Raw genomic sequence first — 26,725 nt, forward strand, 5'->3', positions numbered from 1 at the left:
AAATACAAAACTCACAAACCCTTTATAAAGGCTCAGCTCAACACTATGGACTGAATTAGACAGAAGTGCTTATAGTTCACTTATCTAAGGGGAATTTCCAGTGACTTCAAGATGCTAATTTTGTGAAATAAGCCTCCCCTGGAGCTTGGTTAAATGAGTGGGAAACAAATACTTGCTGCTCACCAGTAGACTGCAAGTACGCTTAGGGCGGTCAGCTGTGGGCGCTGCGGTAGCACCCGGGACGGTAATTCACAGGGACCTGGGAGGCCAGGGAAGACCTCCTTCAGGCAGGGTGGCCTTAAGGAGACCCGAGAGGAAGAGACAAAAGGGAGGCTGTGCGCAGGAGAGGAAGCGATGGGCAGGTGGGCTCAGGCCTGGGACACTGTGGTGCTTTTAGGGCCCAGGAAGACCTCTGAACTGACCACAACATAGGATGGAAATTGGGAAGGGAGAGCATGTCCAGACATGGCAGAATCTCACGAGTGTCAGAACTTTGTGCAGAACAAAACAAAGCAACTCCCTCCGGTTCAAAGCAAAGCCAGTCTCTACTTCACGCAGAAAAACAATCTCCTGACCCGAGTCTTCAGATAAATTTTGGGCTAAAAAATGCAGTGCAAGGGTTTACATCTTAAAGCCTTGCAGAATTCAGAAAGAGATTTTTTTTTTTTTTTTTTGAGGAGTGAAACCAGTGGGGAAGTTTCGACAGTCGGCAGTGTGTTCCCTGAAAAGTGCCGCTTCTCTGCGGGCTGTCTGTGGTGCGTCCTGGGGAAGCATGCTGAGGCCTCAGAACCAGGGTCTCTGGGAGGAAGAGAGTAGGAGTGGCCCAGGGTCTGGCTAGGGGAAGCTTCTCAACAGGAGGTCCAGAGAGAAGCCTGGAGCTGTGCACTGGGACACAGCTTCAAGCGGGCAAGCTTGGTGAAGGGTGCAATGACTCAGAACCCACATGTTCCTGGGGCTCATTTCTGGGACACAAGATACTTAGTCTGCTGGAATCTTCCCCTGAACTTTTCCACCCCATCCCAGCAAGTGCCAGAAATGAAGGGAGGTCTGCATCAACAGCTGAGTCTTGTGCTCAAACTATTGGGTAAAAACAAGGGCCAAGAATGGACGCAGAGGCTGAGAGTTGGGTGTGGGCTGCAGAAACTCGGTGGGTGACACTCATCGGCCTTACTGTGGAGGCACGTGCTGACAGACAACATACACCAACGTCACAGCACTGCTTCCCCATGTTGGTGGGCAGCCCTCACCACAGCAGCCCTGGCTTGGCCCTCAGAGCATCAAAACAAGGAAAGAGTCAGACAGCTCTGAATTTGAACTCCGTGTGACTCTTTCATAACCTGAACCTATCATTTCATCTGTAAAATAAGAACAATAATATCTGCTTTATTGTAAGAATCAGCGAGATAACATTAGGTAACCTTCAAAGTAGCTGGCATATTATAGGCACACAAGAAGAGACAGTTGCCACAATAAAGCCACATAATATTTAAAAAGTGGTCACCTGGGACAGGTCACAGCCCACCACTGCCCCAAGTCCGGTTCTAGACTCAGTATGCAAGAAGCACTACCTACCAGGGTAACGTGATGATGAGATGAAAATGTAAGAGCTCGCTCTGCCCACACCCCCGACCAGTAAATAGCATCACCGAGAACAGAATGCTAAAGACAAGAAAGCATTTTCGGGGCGCCTGGGTGGCTCAGTTGGTTAAGCATCAGACTCTTGATTTCTGCTCAGGTTGTGATTTCAGGGTCCTGGGATCGAACCCCGAGTCTACTTGACTCTCTCCTTCTGCTCCTCCCCCCACTTGAGCGTACTCTCTTTCAAATAAATTCATTCATAAATAAAAACCTTAAAAAAAAAAAAAAAGAAAGCATTGGAGGCTGCTGGGAAGATGGCAGAGTAGGACAACCCTGGGCTCGCCTCTTGCCGCGTGGCCGCCTAGAGAACACCCACACCAGCAGAGATAACCCAGAAGGCAGCCCGAAAACTGGCAGAATAGACTCTCTGCTGCCCGACATAGACAAGAGGCCGCAGCGAAGCAGATCCACCTGCTCCGATCACTCTTGGCAAGATTCCGTCAAAGCGGTGCCACAAGCATGGCAGTGTGTGCGCGGCCCAGTCAAGGGCCAACAGCACTCCAAAGTGAGTCCTGCTCCAGGGAAAGGGGAAGATAACCACACACCAGTCTGACTGTGACCCCAGCAGTGGGCTGGGGTCAGGAAGCTCATCTGACTTCAGGCCCCACCCACCAGCAAAAGCTTCTCGGGGAACAAGACAGGGAGAGTGCCTGCAGTTTGGTGTTATTTCATCTCTGGCAAACACCTGGTCTGATTCAACTCAAGGCCAAGGCGGCCCCGGAGCGGTCCACTAACACCACAGGCACCACACTCTGCCCACAACAGGCAGAGAGCCATTGCAGGCTGGACTGAAGGCAAACACATCCCAGCCACAACGGTAGGACACCCCTGTAGCAACACACATAGGAGACACCCCCTGAAGCACCATTTTCTGGTGAAAAGGAGACATTGCGCTGCAGGACCTCTTCTTCATAAAGCCACTACTTTCAAGTGCAGGACAGGTAGCTGACTTTCCTAACAGAGAAACAAACACAGCAATAGACAGAATAAAAGAGACAGAGGAATAAGTCCCAAATGAAAGAGTGGAACAAAATCAGAGCAGGAGACCTAAGCAAAACAGAGATAAGTAATATGTCTGATAGAGAATTTAAAGTAAAGCTCATAAAGATACTCACTGGACTTGAGAAAAGAGTGCAGAACCTCCATGAGACCCTCCACCAAGAGATAGGAGATGTAAAAAAGAACCAGTTAGAGCTATTGGACTCACTAAATGGAAATAAAAATAGACCACCTGGAATAAATAGCAGACAAGAGGAAGTAGAAGAATGGATCAGCCACCTGGAGGACAGAGTAATGGAAAGTAATCAAGCCAAGCAGATGAGAGGGGGGGAAAAATACGCAAAATGAGAATAGACCCAGAGAACTCAGCGACACCATCAAGCATAGTAACAGCCGTATGACAGGGATCCCAGAAGGAGAAGAGCAAGAAAAGGGGGCAGAAGATTTGTCTGAAGAAATAATAACTAAAAACTTCCTCAGTCTGGGGAAGGAAAGAGAAATCCAGATCCAGGAGGCACAGAGAGCCCCCAACAAAACCAACCCAAAGAGGTCTGCACCAAGACACAAACTAAATAAGATGGCCAAAAGTAGTGATAGAGAATTTTAGGGGCACCTGGGTGGCTCAGTCGTTAAGCATCTGCCTGCAGCTCAGAACATGATCCCAGGGTCCTAGGATCAAGTCCCACATCAGGCTCCCTGCTCGGCAGGAAGTCTGCTTCTCCCTCTCCCACTCCCCCTGCTTGTGTTCCTGCTCTCACTATCTCTCTCTCTGTCAAATAAATAAAATCTTAAAAAAAAAAAGAGAGAGAGAGAGAATTTTAAAAGCAGCAAAAGAAAGGAAAGCAGTGACATACAAGGGAAACCCCATATGGTTATCAGTGGGCTTTTCAGCAGAAACTCTGTAGGCCCAAAGAGAGTGGCATGATTAATTCCAACTACTAAAAGGAAAAAAATCAAGGCTTTCATTTAGAATAAAAGGAGAGATAGAGTTTCCCAGAAAATCAAAAGTTAAAAGCAAAACCAGCCACGTCCTGTCATACATGATGCCATCGGCCTGTGGGTCCCAAATTCACAGTCCAGCCACCCTCCTGCCTGAGTCAGCATGCACGGCCTACCACCTGCTCAATGCCAAGTCAACAAGCCTTCACCTCAGATTGCCAAGGGCTCAAACTGACACTGTACCCCTCAAATTCCAGCCCCTGTGCTCAAGTTTGTGCACAAAAGTGGGCATAATTATAACAGCAGAATGAAGCAACCCAAACAGTAACACTATTTCTGTGGAATATAGAATGGATAAAAGGAGTGTGCTAGGCTGAGAACATCTCCAACAAGCTCAAAGAACAATACATACAGCATGATTCTGGTTAGTAAAAAAAATAGACCTGGGAAGAATAAAACAAGATGAAATCAGAGAGGGAGACAAACCATAAGAGACCCTTAAGCACAGGAAAGAAACTGAGGGTTGCTGGAGGGAAGATGGGGGGGGATGGGGTAACTGGGTGATGGGCATGAAGGAGGGCACATGATGGACTGAGCACTGGGTGTTCTATGCAACTGATGAATCACTGAACTCTATCCCTGAAACTAATAATACACTATGTGTTAATTAATTGAATTTAAATAATAAAAGGACCCCCCCAAAGAAATCATTTGCATAAAAGCTAGATAACAAAATATCCCAGCCTACAATATTTCTAAGAGTGCTCAGAATAAAGTACTTCATTTATAATATGGGACAAGCAAGGCTCATCTCATGTAGGAAATATCACAGTTATTGAAGCAAAAAGATCACAGTGGAAGTTCACCTTCTAGAGGCACAAATGATCTATTTTCAGTGTTCTGTAAAACACATTAATAATTACCTGTGACTATTTCCTACAACCTGATATTTCTAGATCGATAGAAAAGAAAGTTTCAAACATCTCATTATACCTCTCTGATAAAACAGATTTTCTGTGTGTGATGTCATTTATTGTGTTACTATTACTCTTACTATGATGAGTATTGTACTGGTCTCAGATATTTTGCTATGTTTTACTGGTTCCTCTATCAAGCTGTACTTTTCCCACTCTGTTATACAAAGGACATGAACAGCCAAGTCACAGATGAAGAAGTAGATTTGGTTCATAAACATGGCTAAAGATTTTCAACCTTACTCATGATTTTCTTAAAAAAAAACAATAAAATACCACTTTCTGCCTTTATCAAACTGGCAAAGATAAAGGATTTGATCATCTACAATCAAGTAGTATTGTATTCTTCAAGTATTGAAGAAAACAAGTAGTATTACATCTTACTGATACAGACGCCCTGGAATACAATTTGTACTATTTATCTGAATTTAAAGTGCATTTACCCTTTGACCTAGCAATTCCATTTCTAGGAATTTCAAGTATTCTCCTACATATGCCTAAAGGTACATATGTAAGGGTATTCACTGTGGCATTGTCGTTCCAATAACAACAAAACCCTCAAAAACCATAAATGTTCTTCAAATCAATAAAGGACTGACAAATTATACTACATCTATACGATGAGTGTTATGCAGCCATCAATCTATCTACTTTTTCTTTGCGTTTACTTATTTCAGCAATCTCTACACCCAACATGAGGCTTGAACTCACAACCCCAAGATCAAGGGCTGTACACTCTACTGACTGACCAGTCAGGAACCCCAGATCTATGCATTTGAATAGGTAAATATGTGCAGAAAAAAAGTTGTTTCAGATGCAAAACCATGTCTGTATGCTGCCATTTGTTAGAAAAAAGGGGACAGATATACAGACATACACACTACTTACACATACATGTACAAGTTTATACATATATACACACATGCATACACAAAATCATATTTCTGGAAGGATATACAAAAATGTGTTAGCTGTGTTTGTCTCTGGGCAAGGAGATCCAGGGTCTGCAATGGGAGATTATTTCACTGTAAGACTCTGCATTTGTGTATTTTTTTGTCATCTGTATATATCAGATTTTCAATTGCATAAACAGTTAGTTGTTTAAAGAGGCAAGGATCTAATGGAATAACCTGGAAACATGGGTGCAATAAAACAAGCAATGTTGACTGAGGGAAATCTAAGTTGATGAGCTTTGCAGATGAAACTTAAGGGACAAGATCTCCAACCCGTGCAGGTCTCTCCCTTTTAGTCAAACGAGCTACACATTTTAATTCATTTATTTTGTGTAAAATATGTATGTACTATTATCGCCAACATCATTTCATCTGGCCCAGCAGGTGGCCAAGCTGAGACGCCCCGCCAGGTGTCCGGGATGCCAAGCCCGAAGCGTGTGCGTGGGTGTCACACAGACACTGCACCTTGACCTCCACTGCCTGTTGAGGGCCGGGGCTCCAAAACCTCCCCATGGCTTGGGATGCCTTCAACATACTACAATTTCTATTTTAGTAAAAGCAAAAACTCACAAGGCTGTGGTCTATATATATATAAAAAAATGACATTTCTGGCCCAGGATGCTATCTGTCTCTGTGAGTGTAACTCAGAAAATAAGCAGATGATGTAACAGCTCACTTGGTAAGGCACTTTGCCATCCTGCACTTGAGCACTGACTTATTTCACGACAGCACGGAAGGAGAGTTGTCAGTTTTAAAATGAGATGCTGGAGCTTCATTGAGGTGACTAGCTCTGCGGAAGGGGCAGGAATGGGGTGATCCCAGTCCTTGGAGCCTAAGTTCAGTGCTCCAGACACATTTCTGCATTGAGCATGAGTCAAATCTGAAAACCAGCTTCGGACTCAAAATTTCATTGCACAGCCTTATACTGCTAGCAGCCATGTCTTTCAGGCTCACCCTTCTAGGTTCTTCCTCCGAAAACATAACCCCATTCTTAAGTGGTGCATTCCCAGTCTGCAAGCTGTCCTAAATATCAAAAATTCCTATGACTTTGGAAGTTGAGTTCCAGTGAATTCTTGAACAGATTTTTCTGGCAACTTCTCTAACTGAAAGTTCTGATTCCAAAGTTTTTCCAATTACAGGTCTATAAGCAAAATACATGAGTATCTGCCAAGCATCTCTACCTAGGTTTTCTTCTTATTTTTCTCCTCACTCCCTCGGCCAATGTTTCTCTCCCCTTGGGTAAGGGTTGGGCTATCCACGGCTACCTGTGGGAAAGACAGCTGTGTTTTCTGTCCCCAAGGCTATTCGTGATTATCAAATATGGCTGTACCTACAAGGGTTCAGTGAACTTCTTGAAACATATGTATCACATTCAAATAATCTTCTTGGAGAACAAACCTGGCAACAGGAAATGTCAACATCATTAATCATATATTAAGCTTCATTATAATTAAAATTTTGAAATAATTAGCCTCAGCTTCTTCCCCAAGTGGTAATTATAGACCATAAGCAAGCATCACACTCTTTTAAGTGTCTTCCTTTAAACATTCAATGCTAAAGATAAAAGATTTTTAAAAATAATCTTTGAGATTTTAAGGTTTGGGCATATAAATGGCACTTTCAGGGTGTTGGGCTATCAGTTCTCTCATGATTCCAGAGATTTGCATTTTTATTTAACTCAATGGTGAAACTAAGATGTTACTATGTGCTATTTCATTTGAGAGTAGAGTTCAGAAGAACAAAATTATCTGTATTTAAAAATCTGAGGACTTCTATTTTCCTTCATTTAAAATCATTTATCTTCCATTGCCAATTATTATTAAAAGTTGTTTATTCATAATGATGTACTATACAGTGGCTAACTGAACATAATTAAAAAAAGTTGTTTATTCAATGCTAGTTGGAAAAAAAATTATGTGTTATATTATTCTGTTTATTTTAGCAATTCTCCAGGTTTCTTCTAACTCATTTCCATGCGATGGGTCTTTAGGTATGCAATGTATAAACTTCCATCTCTCCTTTCATATTCCTTAGTTATTTCCTCCAAGAGAATTCCATCATGAAGGGATAATAAATTAATCTAGATAAATACATACTATCTCAATGAACAGTATTACTTCTGTATTTTCTACTTGTGTTTACACAGAAATTATTGTCCATTAGAAAAGAGTACCTGCTCAGTCCTGATGGGTGAGCCACTAAGATGCAAAGAGAAAAACAGATGGGGTCCCCAGTTCTTAGGGGGTTTTTGATCTCATGGAGGAGACAATGGAGACAGAAGTGCTGGTAACACCAACAGAAGGCCCAAGCTGCCATTACAGAAACAAAATGGTCTCAGTTTTGGAAAGTGGGGGAAGGAATGAGAAATCAAAGCACGTGGGGTACCCCTGCTCATGTCCCCGGGAGAATGTGGATGCCCTGATATGATGCAGAGAGGTTCAACGCAGAAAGAAAGCAACACGTAATAAGCACCTAACAAAGACCAAGCAGGGTTCCAGCGCTCTACACTAACACTGTACTGGTGGAAAGAGCTGGGCCAGTGGGTGCACAAAGAGAAAAGATGAGAAAAGAAAAAAACCATTGCCTGAGCTAGGGATTTGGGCATCACTTACAAGAGGCAGATGTGAAATCACAGGAATGGGTTAGAAATTGCCAGAGTGGGGAGTGGGAGAAGAGAAAGAAGATTTGAATAACCCATGTTAAGTATTGCCTGACTGTGGAAACGGGCAGTGCAAAGGGTATGAGAGACCAAATACACAAATGGGCAAAGGCCAGACCATGTATCTAGAAATGCAGCCTCTGCCCACAACCTGCAGTAACCTGGCCAAGACACCAATCTCCCACCTACAACAAGCAGCCAGGGAAGTCAGCCTGCTGTAAGTCATACCTGCAGAAAGGCAGGACACTATCTCCAGTAACAATCCAGACCACCAAACAGTAACTTCTATAACCAAGATGTGGGACTTGATTAATAACGGGACAGCTTCCCTAATTTTTTGCCTCCAATTTAGGACCAACCGGGGAGAGTCAAGCATGCTTCCCCACCCAATCACATAGGATGCCCCACTTTGAGTTAGCCCCCCTCCACTTTCCCTTCCCCCCTCTGCTTCAGGGCACACCTGAAGCTTTCCCCATCCCACTACAACGCTCCCCCACTCCTCCGCCTGACTCTGAGTCTCTGAATGTAAGCGACAGTGGCTGACGCTCTTGCTAACAGCAAGTTCCAAACAGCCTTTGCTTTGGTCATTGGTCTTCATTTATTTCCACAGGACTACACACAGAGACAGAGAGTTTCGCTTGGAGAGTATAAGAGAAAACCTCTTCCTGAGGAAAAATGGGAGGTGGGAAGGATGAATGAAGACAATCAGAGTCTGAACTGGAAAGAGAGCTGAAGGAGTTCTACCACGTGGATGCCATCTTCCCATGGAATAACCTCTGATCAGTGACTCGGGAGAAGGCAGGCCAGGGCTGCAGGAAAGAGAGAGGAGTGCAGAACTGGAAGTAGGCAATATGGAACCAACCAGAAATAGGTGACATGCTCACTTCTGTCTAACGGAGTGGACTACACAGAGCACCATCTTCTCTTTTTCTTCAGATCCTGCAAGATCCAGTAAGAAAGGGGCACCTGGGTGGCTCAGTCAGTTGAGCATCTGACTCTTGGTTTTGTTTCAGGTCATGATTTCAGGGTCACAAGATTGAGTCCCCCATCGGGCTCCCCATTCAGCTGCTTGGGGACACTCCCTCTCCCACTGCCCCTTCCCCCACTTGTGCACACACTCTTTCTCTTTCTCTCTCTGTCTCAAATAAGTAAATAAATCTTAAAAAAAAAAAAGAGTCGGTAAGAAATGGATACCAGCGCTATAAAAGGAAGAGCACATCAAGAAAATTATAAAGGAACTAGGTTCGTTTTGTGTTCATATGGACAAACTGGGGAAGGATGTAAAACAAAAGCTCCAGAGCCAGTTTCTGCCAATTTCTTCTACCTTTCAATATCTTTGTTTGGTTGGTACATTAGAAATCTATTTGTAGGACCAAGTGCTCTAGGTTTTTTCAATTCTTTGGTGTTCCCTTCAGATGCAAGGGTAGATTAAAGTTTCTCTTCCTCTTTAGACAGTCAGAAAAGTGCTCAAATACTGAAGTCAAAAACCAAATGGGACCCTTCTAAATCTGGGAGCAACACTCTAATTTAAAAACATGGTTGGGTTTGTCAACATAAAGCACAATAGATCAAAGTTAATGTGCATAAAGGGAAAAACTTGTAGTTTAAGAAAAGATTGGAAAATGGATAATGAAGTCTTCCTTACTTTGGAGCAAAGTATGATGAAACTTTAAAGGGCCTGTAAACACCTGCATGAACTCATGCCCCTTCATAAAAAGAATAACAGCCAACATTTACTGAGCATATGACAGATGCTATTGTATGAAAGCATTAATATATTTAGTCCTTCTAGAAGCCTTTCAGGTAAGACTTGTCTTTATTGTACAGACGAAAAAAAGGTGGTACAGTAAAATCAAGAAACTTGCTCAAGATTGCAAATCTCCTAAATGGTAAAGCCAGACTTGAACCCAGGTAATTTGACTCCATTGTCCATGTTCTTGTGTCTATAATAGGAAAAGGAGGGAAAGAAGGAGGGACACTGTTCAGTCATAAAGGTAATTTAAAGAACCTTTCCTCTGGTGTCATCTTATCTACCACCAACACCCTTGTGGGACAATCTAATGACACCCTAGAACTTAGATTCTGTTTTTTAATAGAATTCTTCGTGAAAAGGAACCAGAGTTCATTGGAGAGTAGATAAGACCGTGTCCCAGAGCAAGAAAATTCAAAACGAGGCCAGAACAGCTTGTTGTTGCCAGAAAGCAAGGTTGCTCTCAGAGATATCTGGAATAGTGTCAAAAAATACAAAAGACAGCTCCCACTGGCCAAGTAGTGACAATTTGGGCATTAAAAGGGAAAATAATGATTAAAGTCCATTGGAGCAAGTTGATTCTGCGAAGACAGCTCTAAGGTCATGATATTCAAAGAGAAAGAACAAAACACTAGGAGGTGATTGTCATCGCACAGAGGTCTCTCAATGCTATTTTCTAGAAATGTTACATATTGATGGACTAAATTATGGATGCCCTACACTTGAACTGGGTTATTAATATAGATATAACTATAGATATTGTTTATTATTTTATTTTTTTAAAGATTTTATTTATTTGACACAGAGAGAGAGAGTAAGCAGGGGGAGCTGCAGGCAGAGGGAGAGGGAGACGCAGGCTCCCTGCTGAGCAGGGAGCCCGATGCAGGACTTAATCCCAGGACCCTGGGATCGTGACCTGAGCCGAAGGTAGACTTAACCAACTGAGCCACCCAGGCATCCCTAGATATTGTTTAAAATTTTAAATAAGAAAATAATGGATTAGAAGAAGAAATTCATAAAAAAAAAACCTATATGGAAAACTACAGAGAAGTCAAAAAAAATTTTTTTTTTGAGAGAGAGAGAGTGTGTGTGAGCATGAGCAGGGGAGGGGCAGAGGGAGAGGGAAAGAGAGAAGCCCAAGCAGGATCCATGCCCAGCGAGCAGCCCGATGCAGGGCTCGATCTCATGACCCTGAAATCATGACCTGAGCTGAAATCAAGAGTTAGACACTTAACTGACTGAGCCGCCCAGGAGCCCCTAGAAGTCAGCTTTTTAGTAGAGAAATCGAAAAATTAGAAAGCAGATGTGAAGTGTACATGTGGAGAGGTGGTATATTACAAAGTGAGTCTGGATCTTGCTATACTTTCTGTGGTGGTCTAGGACCACTATGGTAATTTATACATTGGTTGCCCAGGCTCAAATATGTCATGGGTCCCATCCTGTGCAGACTCAAGTCTATCCACTTTAGAATGAAAGAAAATCCCTGCGGTCAGGACAGTGGGAATCATGTACATAGACTTCGTTGGTCTATTCCCTCAAGCTTTAAGCCAAGGAGGCATAATAAGCTAAAATGGATACGCAAATATGTGAGCAAGAGTGAGCCCAACCAGGACGGGAGCCTCACAGACATGGGGCTGATTAAAGAGGATGAGGGACAAGTGTGAGGAGGTCCAGGAGCAACTGTCTTAACTACTGTGACAGATCAGTGTCCATCGACAGGGTTAGAAGATGACGCTGACCCACCCCAAATTTTATGTTTCTGTAGCTTGTTTAATGATAGTTTGCAGAAATTAGCTGCCATATTGTTTATAGCCATTGGGCCTGAGATGCAGGAGCAGCAGGGTATGGACTGGATCTACAGACATTTATCACTGAGGTGTGCTAAAAAGAAACCCTCTCCCAGTAAGTGTGTAACGGTGCTCTACTAAACGGGGAAGAAACGACCCACAACAATGGATGAGAGCTGAGAGAGATACAAAATACAAAATGGAGGCCTGTCCCCTCACTTGAAAGAGCAGCCCGTGCACACGTGAGCAGGTGCTCCGCAGGCGAAGGACACCTGGACGTAAGTTCCAGTGTCCCTACTAGTCCCTGGGGATGTGATGTGTGCGAAACCACACAGTGCCCTTACCTCTCGCAAGAATAGTGTAAAATGATAACTGGAGGCAGCAGTGAATCATAAAATAGCTACGCCACAGGATAGATGTGATCTCCACCGGCAGGTGAAGCCGTTCTTAACTATGCAGTGATGCCCCCGAGCTCACTGAGATGCAGTTTTCCAGCCGAAACTAGAAAATTTGCCCTTCACCCCCTTCAATAAGTCAAGTGACATGGAGATTGGTATTTATAGAGACTGAACCAGCAAATTAAACACACGGAAAAATGATGGAAACTACCCTGATATTCGGTACAAGGAGGCAAAGAAATAGGTCAAAGTCATTTACTGAGGTCAAAGATCTGATCTCCTGGTGTAATAAGGTTAGTTAAAAGGCACTTGGGAAGATAAGAGCAGCTGTTAATTCACAGATTCATGTGGAAAATTACGACAATCGGGAGCATCACTGCCCTACCATTGGTATAGTATTTTAGCAGCAAAATAACAAAAAGGGGAAAATAAAACACGATGTCAGAAAAAATACAAATAGGATATTTTCACAGAGAAGATAAATTTTTTCAGACATAGAAGTTCAGGAAACACTGAGTGGGCAATATGATTCCAAGTAGTAATCTATCAGAGGCTAGAAAGGCATCTCGGCTATTCAGTAGAGTTAAGATGAACTAAAGCAATGCACACATGCCCTTGAACAACGTGGGGGTTAGGGGCACTGAACCCTGTGTCAGTCAAAATTCCGCCTATCATTTTTGACCTCTACCCCCAAAAACTTCAGTACTCACAGGCTACTGTTAAGCAGAAGCCTTACCAAGAACATCAATGGTTGTATGTTCCATGTAATAGTTACTGTATCCTTACAATCTGTCCCATTATTAACTGCTCTGTGGCTCATCCTTGTGTGCTGCCATGCTCTGTAAATAGGCATCGAATGAAATGATGAAATGAATACCTTGTCCAAATTTACAGAGTCAGTAAGTGGTATAATGCAGATTTGAATCCAGATCTTGCTGATTTCAAAGTCTATGGCGGTTCACCACATTAGGCTTCCTTGGAAGTGCAATAGTACAATGGACATTAAATTCATTGACTTGAGGTGGTCAGAACAGTCGGCTAGGGTGTTGGGAAGTACACTGTAGTTGCTAAGCAGGATGGCAAGGGATGGAACTGAAGGTCGGGGGTTGTCAGCCAGGGACAAAAGAGGGTGGGAAAGAGTCCCAGAATTAGCAGGTGATGTTGCCCATAACATGGTGTGAGTGGACAATGCAAGAAAGTTCCATCAAATTAAAATGAGAACTATTGGGAGAGGGGCAGTGGGCTGTCTGACTGGAGACTTGGGCTGGACGGGGCATGAGGAATGGCCAGCACCCCACCTTCATCCTGTGTGCCGGGGAGAGGAGACAAAGCAAAAGGTCTTCGGGATGAGGTTAGGGGTGGCAGAAGGACAGTCGGTGCCTATGGCGTGGCTGAGAATGCAAGAGGACATACACAGGGCACAGGGAAAGAGGCTGCAGAAGAGACGGAGATTGGAGGGGATGCAGGTTCTAGAAAACATGGCTGCGTGGAGGGGGAGCCCAGTAACCAGGCAGTGATGCCGACTCCCCAGGGGAAAGGCAGGCGGGGAATGGTGGGTAACTGGAAGAATGTGTTCCAGATTCGAGGGAGAAGCAGTGTTGAGTCACTGGGATTTAACAATTGATTGAGATGGAGAAATAAGCAGACCCAGATTCCAGCTGTATGAGCTTAAAGTCAAAACTGGATGAAATTATAGCTTCTCTCAAGTGAAAATAGGAATAGTTCTAAGGTTCCCTCTTTTTGGTTGTTGAAACCTATAAAGAACCTGCTAATGTGTCTTAAAAGGTCCTGAGTATTTTGTCTTAGAAGTTGTTACAGTTTGACCTTTATAAAGCTGCTTCCTAGGCGCTGGGGTTTGCCATTTCAAGTACTCAGCGGACCTCATCACGAAGTGAGGTGAGAAGGGGCAGAGCCAATCCACGGAATAAGATGAGTCACGGACCCCCTGTCCACGGATGTTTCTATCTGTCGTGTCATAGGATTCTCGGAAAGTACTGATGCAGAAGGAGCGTTCAGGAGGAAGATGGTGGCAATCTGCTATTGTTCTATTGCCTTACTGATAACCCCAACACAATTCTTCTCCCAAATTCAGTCTAGGAAGTAAATATACGTAGGAACCCCTTCCAAACATGTTAGAATAAATCTAAAATGTATGCTACTTTCTCTCTGTATCCTTTGTTCCTTGTCTAATACTGTTCTCTGGTAACTAGACTATAATGTACCATGGGTTGAAAAACAAACTTCAGTGGTCTTTTCCAGACATGTTTTTGTGCCACGCATTCAACCCTCAAGGCAAAGTCTCCAAGATAAAAACCCACATACACATTACCAAGTTGTTGTTGATCTTAAGCTGGAAAAGAGGGGCACTTAGACTAAAGCTTGCCACGGGGAAAAACTACAACGAAAATTCATTGTAAGCTCTAATTCATAAGAACTATGGTGGTTGTGTGCCCTGACTTCAGCTTGGCCACAACGTGTAATAAAAATAGACTTCTTATCGACCTGCCCCCTGCCTTGGTGCTTGCCTACACCCTCTCCACGACCTAAAAAAATAAGAAATAAAAAATAAAAAGGAATATCCCCAAGGAGACATTACTTAAGGTAACGGAAGAGACATAATACGTAAATCTAATGTAATCTATTTCTAGATTAATAACAAACTATGTGCGACATTGTGACAGAGGAGGCACGTGTCTTCTTATAGACATGCTGATCTATTTCACCCTGAGTCTTAAGTTGGAATTTTTCCTGAGATGTGTGCCTCTTTAACTTCCACTTGATGTGACAACTAGCACAGTGTCCTTTGTCCATTTGGGGCACTCATTTTTGCCAGGCTCGTCACGGGACAAACCAAAACCTCATTAATAGAGAGGGGTCTCTGTACAAAATTTCACTCTGTCCACCAGCCCTCTGTACAGGATATGCCCCAATTGTAAAGAACTGTCATTGAATGAAATCATTGCTCATTTTTATTCCCTCGGCAAAGTAAGAGCTTTATTCCCTCACTTTTATTCCCTCGGTCTGCAAAGTAACAGCTTAACCCACAGGGAGGTTGGAGGATCTCGTGTACTTGGGATATTTTTCTCCCTACTGTCTAGTGCTCTCTTTGCTTTTCTGCCCGCCCCCTAAAAGAGAAGTTTTGTTTGTTACCTCTTACCGACATTTATTTTGACAATTTTTTTCTGAGAGTCCATCTTCATCCTCTCCCATGATGTCCACGGCAGAAAATATCAACGCCACGAGAATGGCAAAACAGCACACCAGGGCGAAGATCACGATGCACTTCTGCTGGGACTGTCAAGAAAAAGAAGGAAAAGAAAAGTGAGAAGGAGCTTCCACTTCGGAAACTCAGGATTGGACAGCTTTTCAAAACCCTTTAGGAAAGTTACTTTCACCACTGCCAGCGAAGGGCTGTCCTCGGAGGGAAATCTTGCTCATTCCTCAACAGAGCCTTTGACCCCCGCTAAGTATGTTACAACCTGCTAAATAACGCAGGCGCTGTATCGAGACTTCTCAACAAGTTCACTCTCCCTCTTTCTCATCAAAAGCAGTCCAGAAGATCTGGAGATCTTACAAAGAGCACTATGAGGTCCATGAGTGCAAATTAAAAATGACAAGAGTGGCTCAATAATTATTCTCTGTCTCCCATTATTATTACCACCTTCCAAACTCTATGCAAGGTCTATGCACTCAAACTCTGTATCCTCTTGCTTCTCCCACCGTGTCTTGCTCTAAGACCTTTACTATGATGGCTTCAGGAGAGATGCCCCTGGCAGGTGAGGATGAGTTCCACACTTTGATCAGAAATTAGATCCATCAGATGCCAGCATCTTGGGTCATGTAACTGACATGGTTCATTTCGAAAGATCGAACACAGTCATAACCAACATTCATACTCTTGATACGATTTTCACTTAGAAACAGTGGCTGAAGGTCCAGTCACTTTTGTCCTTATCTTTAAGGCCAAGTGTTGTATTTTGAGACATCCCTGTCCCCAGGGGTTCATGGCCACAGGGGGCAGAAGATGGGGCCATGGTCCCTAGGCAGCACCCATGGCCCCCAGAACAAATATTTTTGCCTACATTCCATTTATTAGATAAATCTGGATGGGGAAAAGAAGAACAAATTTTAATTTTAATTTTTAAAAGTGTTTCTGAAGGTTTTAGCGATTATTTGCAGGAGGGGAAAAAGTGATCATTGACCAGACAGCCAGGAGAAATTCCCTTAGTGATGAGATGCATATATGTGTGTACACGCACACGTGCGCGCGCACACACACACACACACACACACTTCACAGCTTTGTGGAAACCAGCTGGCTTTGCTTCTCCCACCACCCCCTGCCTTTTATCCCCACAGTCACATGGTCTCCAAAGAACCAAGGAACCTCCCCAAGCTCAGGGTCCAGTTTGTCCAGGGATAGGCTCAGATTACAGATTCTAGAGAAAGGTGTTGTCAAGGAATGAAGGTGCTTCTGTGACCAGGCACGATCAGCTCAGATGCTTGTTTCCTTCTAGAGGCTGTGTCTTCTGACTTCCCTCAGGTGTCCCCTCCCAAGAGAAGTTGGTTCCAAGTCCCTTGCTGACTCTCCCTGTGCACTTCTCTTACTCCACACCCAGGAAGCAAGTGGGGGAAAGCCCAAGTGAGACACTTGTGAACCACTGTTCTTTGCCCTAGGCCGCCGGGATCTTTAAGACAGGGGATACGTTTTATTCTTTCCATCCTAAGCAACCAGCACAGGGCCAAACAGATAGAAGGTGCCCAAGAAATAATGACTGTGTAAACAAAGTGAATGAATGAAATGAAAATCACAAGGGCACACTTCTGAGCATGTAGGGTGACATGAAGGTGTTTCGAGACTCAGGTGTGGTCTTCCTGAGAATTAGTTTGCTTCCGTATTTTGGTGATTGTGAATCTTGCAGCTTCTCCTCGTTCACTCTCTGCTTGAGCCAGAGGCAAATCGGCGCACCGTGTTTACCAGCTATATCAACCTCTGCAGGAAAGACTGTGCATTCATCCTGCCCCTTTATTTCCCATTCATCCCTAGTTCCTCATTAATTTTATTTTTCAGAAGCGCATAGGAACCTGGTTGAGGGCACGGACTTTGGGACCAGATTGCTTGGATTCTTTCACTTAGTGGTTGTATGCCCTTGGGCAAGTTATTTAGCCTTTGAGCCTCAGATTCCTTGTCGGTCAGATGGAGAGGATAATCATGAAATAATAATAACTGCCTCATAGCATTGTGACTGATGATTAAGTTAAATGAGATACTATATGTAAAGTTCTTAAAACAGTATCTGAACAGACAGCATGGGATGAGCATCTGCTGTTGTATATGAACCTCTGGGAGCTGCCTCAAATATTTTGGGGAAACAAGGTAAAGATATGAGTAGATAAAAAAACATACGGGGACACCAGGGGGGCTCAGTCAGTTAAGCATCTGACTCTTGATTTCAGCTCAGGTCATGATCTCAGGGTTGTGAGATCAAGCCCTGTGTCGGGCTCTGCACTGGGCCTGGAGTCTGCTTGAGATTCCCTCTCTCTCTCTTTCTCTGCCCCTCCCCCACCCTCTCTCTCTCCCTTTCTAAAATATAAAAGAGTAAAAGGAAAACAGACCACAAAAACTATATGTGTAAGAGAGAAGCAGAGTGATAGAGAGACAGAAGTAGAGAAGGAGAGGAAGACGTGAGAAAGAGAGAAGGTAAATATGAGACGAAAATTATCTGGGCTAAAAATCATTTTAAAGATTTTATTTATTTATTTATTTGACAGAGAGAGAGCACAAGCAGGGGGAACAGCAGGCAGAGAGAGAAGCAGGCTCCCAGGGAGCCCGATGCAGGGCTCGATCGCAGGACCCTGAGATCATGACCTGAGCCGAAGGCAGATGCTTAACTGACTAAGCCCACAGGCGTCCCTAGGATAAAATTTTTGAGAAATTTTTCTAGCCATCTCTGACCTCAAAACACTAAAGCAGCATTCCTCAAACTTCAGCCTGCATCGAAATCACCCAGAGGGCTTGTGAAAACACATGTTGTGGGACCCCATTTCCAAAGGTTTTGGTTGAATGCTTGAATTGGTCTGGGGTGGGGCCAAGAATGTGCATTCCTAACAAGCTCCCAGGGGACACTGATGCTTTTGATCCAGGGGTCAGACTCCGAGATATCAAACTATCACCCATACTAAGTCCTGTTTTGCTTTGTTTTTTTAAGATTTTATTTATTTATTTATTTAGAGAGAGTGGGGAAAGAGGAGAGAAAATCTCAAGCAGACTCAGCACTGAGCATGGAGCCTGACACAGGGCTTGATCCCAGGACCCTGAGACAATGGCCCAAGCAGAAATCAAGAGTCAGATGCTCAACCAACTGAGCCCCACAAAGTCCTGCTTAATACATGTCCATCCTTCAAACGCACCTCCTTTAGTTCATTTTCTTTCTTTTTTTAAAATTTATTTATTTATTTGAGAGAGAGAGAGCGTGCACAAGTGGCAGGGAGGTGAAGAGGAAGACGAAGAGAGAGAGAATCTCAAGCAGACTACCCACTGAGGACAGAGCCCAATCTGACAATCCCAATCTGGGCTCAATCCCAGGACTCTGAGATCATGACCAGAGCTGCAATCAAGAGTCAGAAGCTCAACTGACCAAGCCACCCTGGCGCCCCTCCCTTAGTTCCTTTTCAAACAATAAAGGGATCAGGATAAATACATCCAATGTGGGGGCTTAGAAATAAATAATTTTAAATAATTTTTTCAAATTTTGAATGAGTTTTCTCCTGCCCTTTACTTTCTATTTATTTTACTAATATTCATTGCTTGTATAATCAGAAACTGTTTGTTGTTAACTATTTTGAAAAAAAACACACATAATACAAAAAAGGAAATAAATCACTCCCAGTCCCACTCAGATAAAACTGCCATTAGCATTTTGTTCTCATTCTTTCCTATATACTATGTCTACTGATCTAACAATCTAAAGATACTGGTATCACGCTATATACAGTTTTGCATTCTGCTTTTTGCATTTGATTATGCCTTAAGGTCATTAAATATTCTTCTAAAGCATAGTCTTAAATTGTTGCATCGCATTCCATTGCATGGATATGTCACTGTCTCCTTTATTTCGAGAACTTTTTTTAAAAAAAAAAGCCACTCATTTAACAACACAAAAAATAATTAAACATTTCCGTCATTTCACCCTATTTCCATATAAATTATAAACAGAAACAAACAAACAAAAAGTTTTTAGAGGGGTTTAAAGCAATTCCATCATGACACATTAATTGAGTCCAGAGAGACTCTAACCCAGGATGATATAATTAAACATTATTTCAAAAAGAATCCTGAAGAGCGTAGCATAAATATATCGTGTCAGGTACATTTGTGGGTACTCAAAGAATAAATCCTAATGAAGTTAATACTAAATGCTGCATCTACAACAATACTGATCTGTTTCCCTTTATTCTGAATTTTATGATGAAAAAGTCAATAAGAGCTCTCGTTAATTTGCGTGCTACTGGAAGTACTTTGATGTAATAACCCTCACAAATTTCTATTAATTTCTATTCATTTAATTCTATATTATCTTATTCTATTAATACGAACAACTGACCTAGTTATTTTCATTTTAATTCATCAAAGAGAAATTCAGACTCTGATATTCATTCTCAAATGTCTCCTTGAAAGAATGTACTAGAACAATATAAGGTCAGACCACTATTTTCTTTTACACCTCATAAAAAATGAACAATTCTGTTCAAATGACAGCCTCACAAATGAGACCAGTCTCCGGGTTACCAAGACATTTATTCATTTTCAAATCCTTAACAGATCTTTTCAGATCATTTAGGAATTAATTTGAAACACACTCTTCTGTTTTTATTGAATAGAATCAAAGTACGCAAAGTTTTAAGGAGAACCCATTAACATGATTACAACCTCAACTCCACTAATGAGCTCAACCAATTAAAAGAAAACAAAATTCGAAATGCCATTATCCAGCATCAGTCTGTACTTTTCACTGGAGTTTGCACTGAAACAGTTTTGAAAAGAATTGCTTGCTTGGTCAAGAAATAAATCTAATTACGCTAACACCAAAAATATTTAAATATCATATCCTTATCAAATACATTTCACCTTAATACAGAAAAAGAGATGTATGACCTCTAAATGGTTAAAGAGTATTAAATTGGAAACTTGGAAGTACTATCAATTCCAACTTGGGCTTTTATAGCATTCAATAAACTCTTAAAAGGAATTTACACCCATGTGCCTAGGGGTAAAATATACATTTGCAAAAATTAACCATAAATTAAAATTGCTCATATTATTTTTTCATTTACTTACCATGACAATTTTTTTAAACAAAATCATGGTGAAGTCTTAAACAGAACCATTTTTATGTGTGCAGATTTTAATACCTACAGAGCTGGAAGTTCTAGTACAATCATTCTCCATGCGAAAGATGTCAAAATTAGAACTCAAAGACATTGGGTTACTGTCCAGTGTGACCCAACCAGTTGGAGACAGCCCAGAGATTTAATTTAGGTCTCTGAATCTGAAATCTCTAGATCTGTTCTATAGATCCAAAATTTTTCCTTTTCTGGTTTTCTTTTCTTGACTTCATTTTCTACTTAATTTTTGCTATGATTATTTCATTAGTTTTATTATTAGTTTTTAGTTAACCAATTCCTATGTGGCCCATTAATGTAGAAATGAATGTTGAACATTTGGCTATAAGCTGTGGAGACAGGGCATTCTTGGACCTTTAGAACTTTCCTATGATTCTAAATGTGTTCCTAGCTTGAGTTCCTAGACATGTTCCCAGAAAAAAATAGGTCACCCAGAAGATTCATAGGAATCTTAGCTGACGGCTTATCAATCTCCTGAATAATGACCACATTCTGGAACCATCGTAGAAAATCTAGACTATAAATTACTTAAGGGCTTTGCTTTGAAAATCCTTTTACAAGAATTATCACTTCACTTTCCACATACATTTTGATGTTCCCTGGGGTTCTATTTTATAATTTTTCTCTTCTTGTTCTGTACCCTCTCCCTGCGGGACTCTAATTTACTCCCAAGTCTTCACTGGCTATATATACTGATAACTCAAGAGTATATCACCAGCTTAGAGTACTTGCTGAGTACCAGATCCACATTGAATGAGTTTCTCTGGAAGAGTCTACGAATCTAAGTCTACCAGTCTAAGTTGAGAAGACAAAGTGGGGATTTTAGAAAGGCCAGGTCAATTAGAGTTGACAGGACAGAGTAGTAGAGAGAGGAGACCGTTATAGGGAGAGAGTTGTGGAGATCTTCAGAGAGTCTCCTGAGTCCTCAGTTAAGTACTGATAAGTATGTGTATATAAGGAAATTACCTGAGGTCTGGAAAAAGAACCACCTGAAAGGAGCAGGTGAAACAATCCCTAACCAAACACACAGGACCAAGAAGAGTTGGTGTTCCCACTATCCAGAGTGGTAAAATCTCAATACATGGGGCATCAAGTAATTAGAAGGATACTGTATCTAGAAAATGGAAATGGGGGGCGCCTGGGTGGCTCAGTTGTTGAGCGTCTGCCTTCGGCTCGGGTCATGATCCCAGGGTCCTGGGATCAAGCCTCGCATCGGGCTCCCTGCTCAGCGGGGAGCCTGCTTCTCCCTCTCCCACTCCCCCTGCTTGTGTTCTCTCTCGCGCTGTCTCTCTGTCAAATACATAAATAAATAAACCTTTAAAAAAAAAGAAAAGAAAGAAAATGGAAATGGAAATGGAAAAAATTAGCCCTAGGTTCAAGGCTGCTCTCCCACCTAAGAAAGCATAAAAGCAAGCCTTGAAAACCCAAACTGTTCACAAGTAACTATATCTAAGAGCAAACCTCAAGAATATTTTTTTAAATATATGATATCTACCACATAGCAAAATCAAAACCACAATGTCCAGCATTCAGTAAAAAATTTCCAAACATGCAAGGAAACAGAAAACTACAACCCCAATTGAGGAGAAAACTCAGTCAACTGAAATCAACTCAGAAAGGAGTTGAGGGGTGACTGAATTAGTAGACACAGATATTAAAACAAATATTACTGTATTTCATATGTTCAAGAAAATAAGTATGTTAAAGAGACATAAAGAAGTTATAACAAAGGGTGCACATCAAAATTCTGGGGATGGGAAATCCACTGGATAGGATTAAGAGCATATTAAACACAACATAAAAACAGTTTAATGAACTCTATGAAAACACAGAGAAAAATATAGAAAAATTGAACAATATATCAATGAGCTATGAGGCAACTCAAGCAGCCTAATATACATGTTCTTGGAGTCTCCAAAGGAGAGAATGTACAAAGAAAATTTGAAAAATACAAAGGCCAAAAATTACTCAAATTTGTTGAAGATATAATAGAGTTGCTTCTGAATGATAAAGGGATAAATTCATCAAAAAGACGTAACAATAATAAACTTTCATGCACCTAATAAGAGAGCTTCAAGATGCATAAAACAAAAGCTAACAGAACTGTAAAGAGAAATGAACAAATCTTCAATTACTCCGTGATGTCAAGACACTTCTCTCATTAATTGATAGAATAAATAGACAGGGAAGAATTTTAAACAGAATGAAAATAAAAATACAATACATGAAAATACATGAGATGCATCAAAAGAAATGCTTTAGGGAAATATAGACCATTAAATTCATATTTGAAAATAAATAAGGTCTTAAATGATCTAAACTTCTACCTTAAGAATGTAGAAAGAGAAAAGAGCAAGTTAAACTCAAAATAAACAGAGGAATGAATAAAGAGCAGAACTCAATAAAAGAGAAAACAGAAAACAATACAAAAAAATCAATGAAATCAAAGTCTGGTTCTTTGAAAATATCAATAAATTGATAAACTTTTAACCATACATATATAAAAAAAAGAAAGACACAAATTGCAAATATCTCTATGAGACATAGGACATGACCACAGATGATACCAAAAATAAAAGAATAAGGGAATAATATGAATAAATTCATACCAAGAAATTCAGTGTAAATAAAATAGACGCTTTTATAAGATAAAAATTACTAAAGTTCACTCAAGAAGAAAGATAACCTGAATATATCCTTATATCAATTAAAGAAAATAAATTTTTAGTTAAAAACCTTCCTACAGAGAAAACTCAAGGCTTAGATGGCATCATTGATAAATTATACCAAACATCTGAGAAATAGTAATAACAATAACACAAAAAAACAAAGAGGGAAAAACCTCCCAATTCATTCTATGAGGTCAACATTACCCTGATACAAAAACCAGACAGAGACTTAAAAAAATATTTTGTCCTGCTGTTTATTAATGCACTACCTAGAAACCAAGACACTATATTCATTTAGCAGGTATTTAATACCTACTCTGTGCAAAAAAAAAAAAAAAAAAAAAAAAAGTGCAGGGACCTTCAGTGGCCATAACCTCAACAAGGAACAAAATTTATCCATTTTCTTCCTCAAATTACTTATAAAAACTGCAAAAGATCTCTATTACCTCAACTTGTCTTTAACTGAAAGATGAATCATCAGCTCCACAGTCTGCTTAGTATTTTCATGCCTACTAGAGTTCTCCCAACGGCACTTGAAGATGTTCCTATTTGAGGAAATTCTCGCTATTTTTACCAGATCAATAATGGTAAATTATTTCTTTAGCAACCTAGGTTGTTCTTTTCCTTTTAAAGATATGAGAATTTATTGTTTGACCATGCCTTTGTTAGTTTTCTACCTTTTGGTCTCTTTCACTAAACTGAGCTCCTTGAATTCTAGGATCTTGTCTAGATCCATAATGCCTGGCATCTTTAAAAAAAAAAATACAGAGGTCCCTGGGTGGCTCAGTCCCTTGAGCATCCGACTCTTAGTTTCAGCTCAGGTTATGATTTCAAGGTCCTGGGATCAAGCCCTGCAATGGGCTCCAAGCTCAGCAGGGAATCTGCTTGAGGATTCTCTCTCTCCCTCTCCCTCTGCTCCTCTCTCTTCTCGTGTGGGCATGAGTGCGCTCTCTCTCTTTCTCTCAAATAAATAAATCTTTAAAATAAATAAATAAATAAATAAATAAATAAATAAATAAATAAATCTTAAAAAAAACCCATAATGCCTGGCAAACATGTTCAATAAATATGTGCTTAATGAGTGATGAATAAGTGAATAAAGGCAAAAAATGGCAAGGGCTATAAAATCAAAAGATGATTTCTGTGTTTTACAGCCTTTATTATTTATTTCCTACTTAGAAGCATTTCCACTGATTCCCATCATAGAAGAACATTTATTTGTGAGTAAAAAACATGCAAAAAATTAAGTACTATATTAAGTACTGTAAGACAAAATTAGCCTAATGAAGAGGATAACATGCAGAACAGATAACATCTTTTCCAAAATAGCAGGACAGAGAAAACTCAAGTCTGAATCAACTGAACACAGGAAACTGCTTCCAATCTTACATAAATTCTTAGAGATGATAAACAGATATCTTATAATAATAATAATAATAATAATAATAATTCTATAATAGTGCTTGACAAATAAACCGGAGCACCAATGGACAAGCAATTGTAAAGATTTAGCGTAAATTAGATAAACTAAGGAGATGAAACCCAAGAGACACATAGGAAAACACAAACTGCTATAAAGGAGAGCTCCAAGTATAGAGGTAAGACAGAAAGAACTAGAAGAAACTCTGGAATGACTGACAGTGATTAGTTGTGTTATGTTTCAGAGTAGGCTGGCCAATCAACCCTTCCCACTACTGCTTTCTTCTTCCCTCTTGTGCTGAGCACCACATAACAGAAATGTCACGCACAAGATGAGCCATGAATAGGGCAATTTCCTCAGAGAGCTAAGGATCTCCAGGAAGAAACTACCAGTACATGCAGGCCATGCTGCTGGGCAGCATATGAACCCCTCCTATAAAACCTGGAGATAAACCACTGTGCTCAACCATCACCCATAGACATGCAAATAGGAACTGCCAAGTATAGAAGTGGACAGGAAATTAATGTCTCCAAGAGTTTGAGGAAAAACAAAACCATGAAAGAGGTACTTAACGCAACCAAGACAATAAATTCTGGAGAAAATAAAGCAACCAAATGACACAGCAGAGCCTTTAAAAGTAAGAATAACCCAAGTTTTCAAGAATATGAGGGGACAAATTGCACCCATGAAACATCAGGGGAGATTGCTAAGAAAGATGAGCAAAAAGAGATCTTGAAAATGATAACCTCAGCAGATGGGCTGAATATCAAAAGAGACACAGGTGAAGAGCAAATTCACACACCTAATTAAGTCAAAGGACTCTCCCACAATGCAACGCAAAAGAACAAAATCCTAACACCTATTGGAGAAAACCCAAGAGAAACAGAGAACCAATCTATAAAACCAGTATCTCTCAGATCCCTGTTCCTAAATGAAAGAAAAGTGAGGACACAGGACTCTAAATAATCAAAGAAATAGAGAAAGAAAAAACTTTAATAGTTAAAAATACATATTTTCCAAATAAGTACACTTGTTTTGTACCTACGTTTGGCAACAATTCAAAAGATTTATAACTCTACTTGGCAAGGACTGGGGAAATGAGTGTTTGAGCAAAATCTGGCAGAGCTTGCCTGGATGGCAATTTGGCAGTTTTTATCATGATCTTTATCAGAATTTTAAATGTGCATATCCTTTGGCTCCTCAATTTCACTTCCAATACTCAATTTTATGGAAATGTTTACTTATGTGCACTAAGATATAAGACTGCTATGTCCTTGTGGGGAAAAAATCTAGGAAAAATTATCTAACTATCCATAAACAGAGGAATTGAGAGAGTCAAAAAGAGTCACTCTGCAGAATACTGTAGCCACTATAGGTCTGGAAATGAGTGGAAAGACTCAAGGGACTCACCCAAAACTCTTGGCAGTCGTGGTCTGTCAGGGGGAGAGGTTTTGTGAGGTTGGATGCATTGCAGTGTTTAAGTTGTTCATGGTTTACTCTATATTTTTCTGTATTATTTAGATATTCCATATGATCCCTCATCCAAATCATCTCTTGCAGTAATGAGGAAGAAAGTTGTCCATTCTTGTCCATTCTTGGACTATGTCCACTCAAAGCAAGTTATTTATCCTTAGCTTTCCTAAGACACAACTGAGCATCATCAGCCACTGCCCTTGGGTAGTCTATATTTACTTGAAGTCCTCCGTATTATTAAGCAAAGAATAGATATAAACCCAAGTTTCACAAATTGCAGAGGATAACTGGACAATTCTGGAGAATATCTGAACATAGAGAATACCCAGAAGCCCTCTAGTTCAACCCCTCATTGTATCATTTTCCAGGTAAGAAAATGCTGGGAGTAAGATGAGATGACCCAGTGTGCCCTCTTTTCTCTGCCAGCATATGGCTGATAGAATGACAGACCAGCAAACAAAAAGAACAATAGAGTTTGCAAAAGACAAATGACAAAAATAAGGCTTTCTCGGACTGTGATTTGAGGGCAGGCATACCTCACACACCAGACTAGGGGGCAGGGAGAGGGGTAGGAGGCCCCCAAGAAGGCAGCGAACCTCTTCTGTCCCTTTCCTCCTGCCTGCAGTTACTGGTGACATTAGACAAGAAAAGCAAAATGTGTTT

General features: G+C 41.1%; 1 protein-coding gene across 2 annotated transcripts in view; it reads right to left on the reverse strand.

Annotated features, from left to right (window-relative positions):
* PLD5 (phospholipase D family member 5) overlaps positions 1–26,725 on the reverse strand; it is a 411,859-nt gene that overhangs the window by 239,498 nt on the left and 145,636 nt on the right. For both annotated transcript variants that reach the window (XM_027611260.2, XM_027611261.2), the window contains exon 2: positions 15,255–15,391. In XM_027611260.2, coding sequence (XP_027467061.1) covers positions 15,255–15,391 — 137 coding nt within the window. The remainder of the gene's footprint in view (positions 1–15,254; positions 15,392–26,725) is intronic.

Source organism: Zalophus californianus, chromosome 10 (genome assembly GCF_009762305.2).
Source record: "Zalophus californianus isolate mZalCal1 chromosome 10, mZalCal1.pri.v2, whole genome shotgun sequence".
NCBI lineage: Eukaryota > Metazoa > Chordata > Mammalia > Carnivora > Otariidae > Zalophus > Zalophus californianus.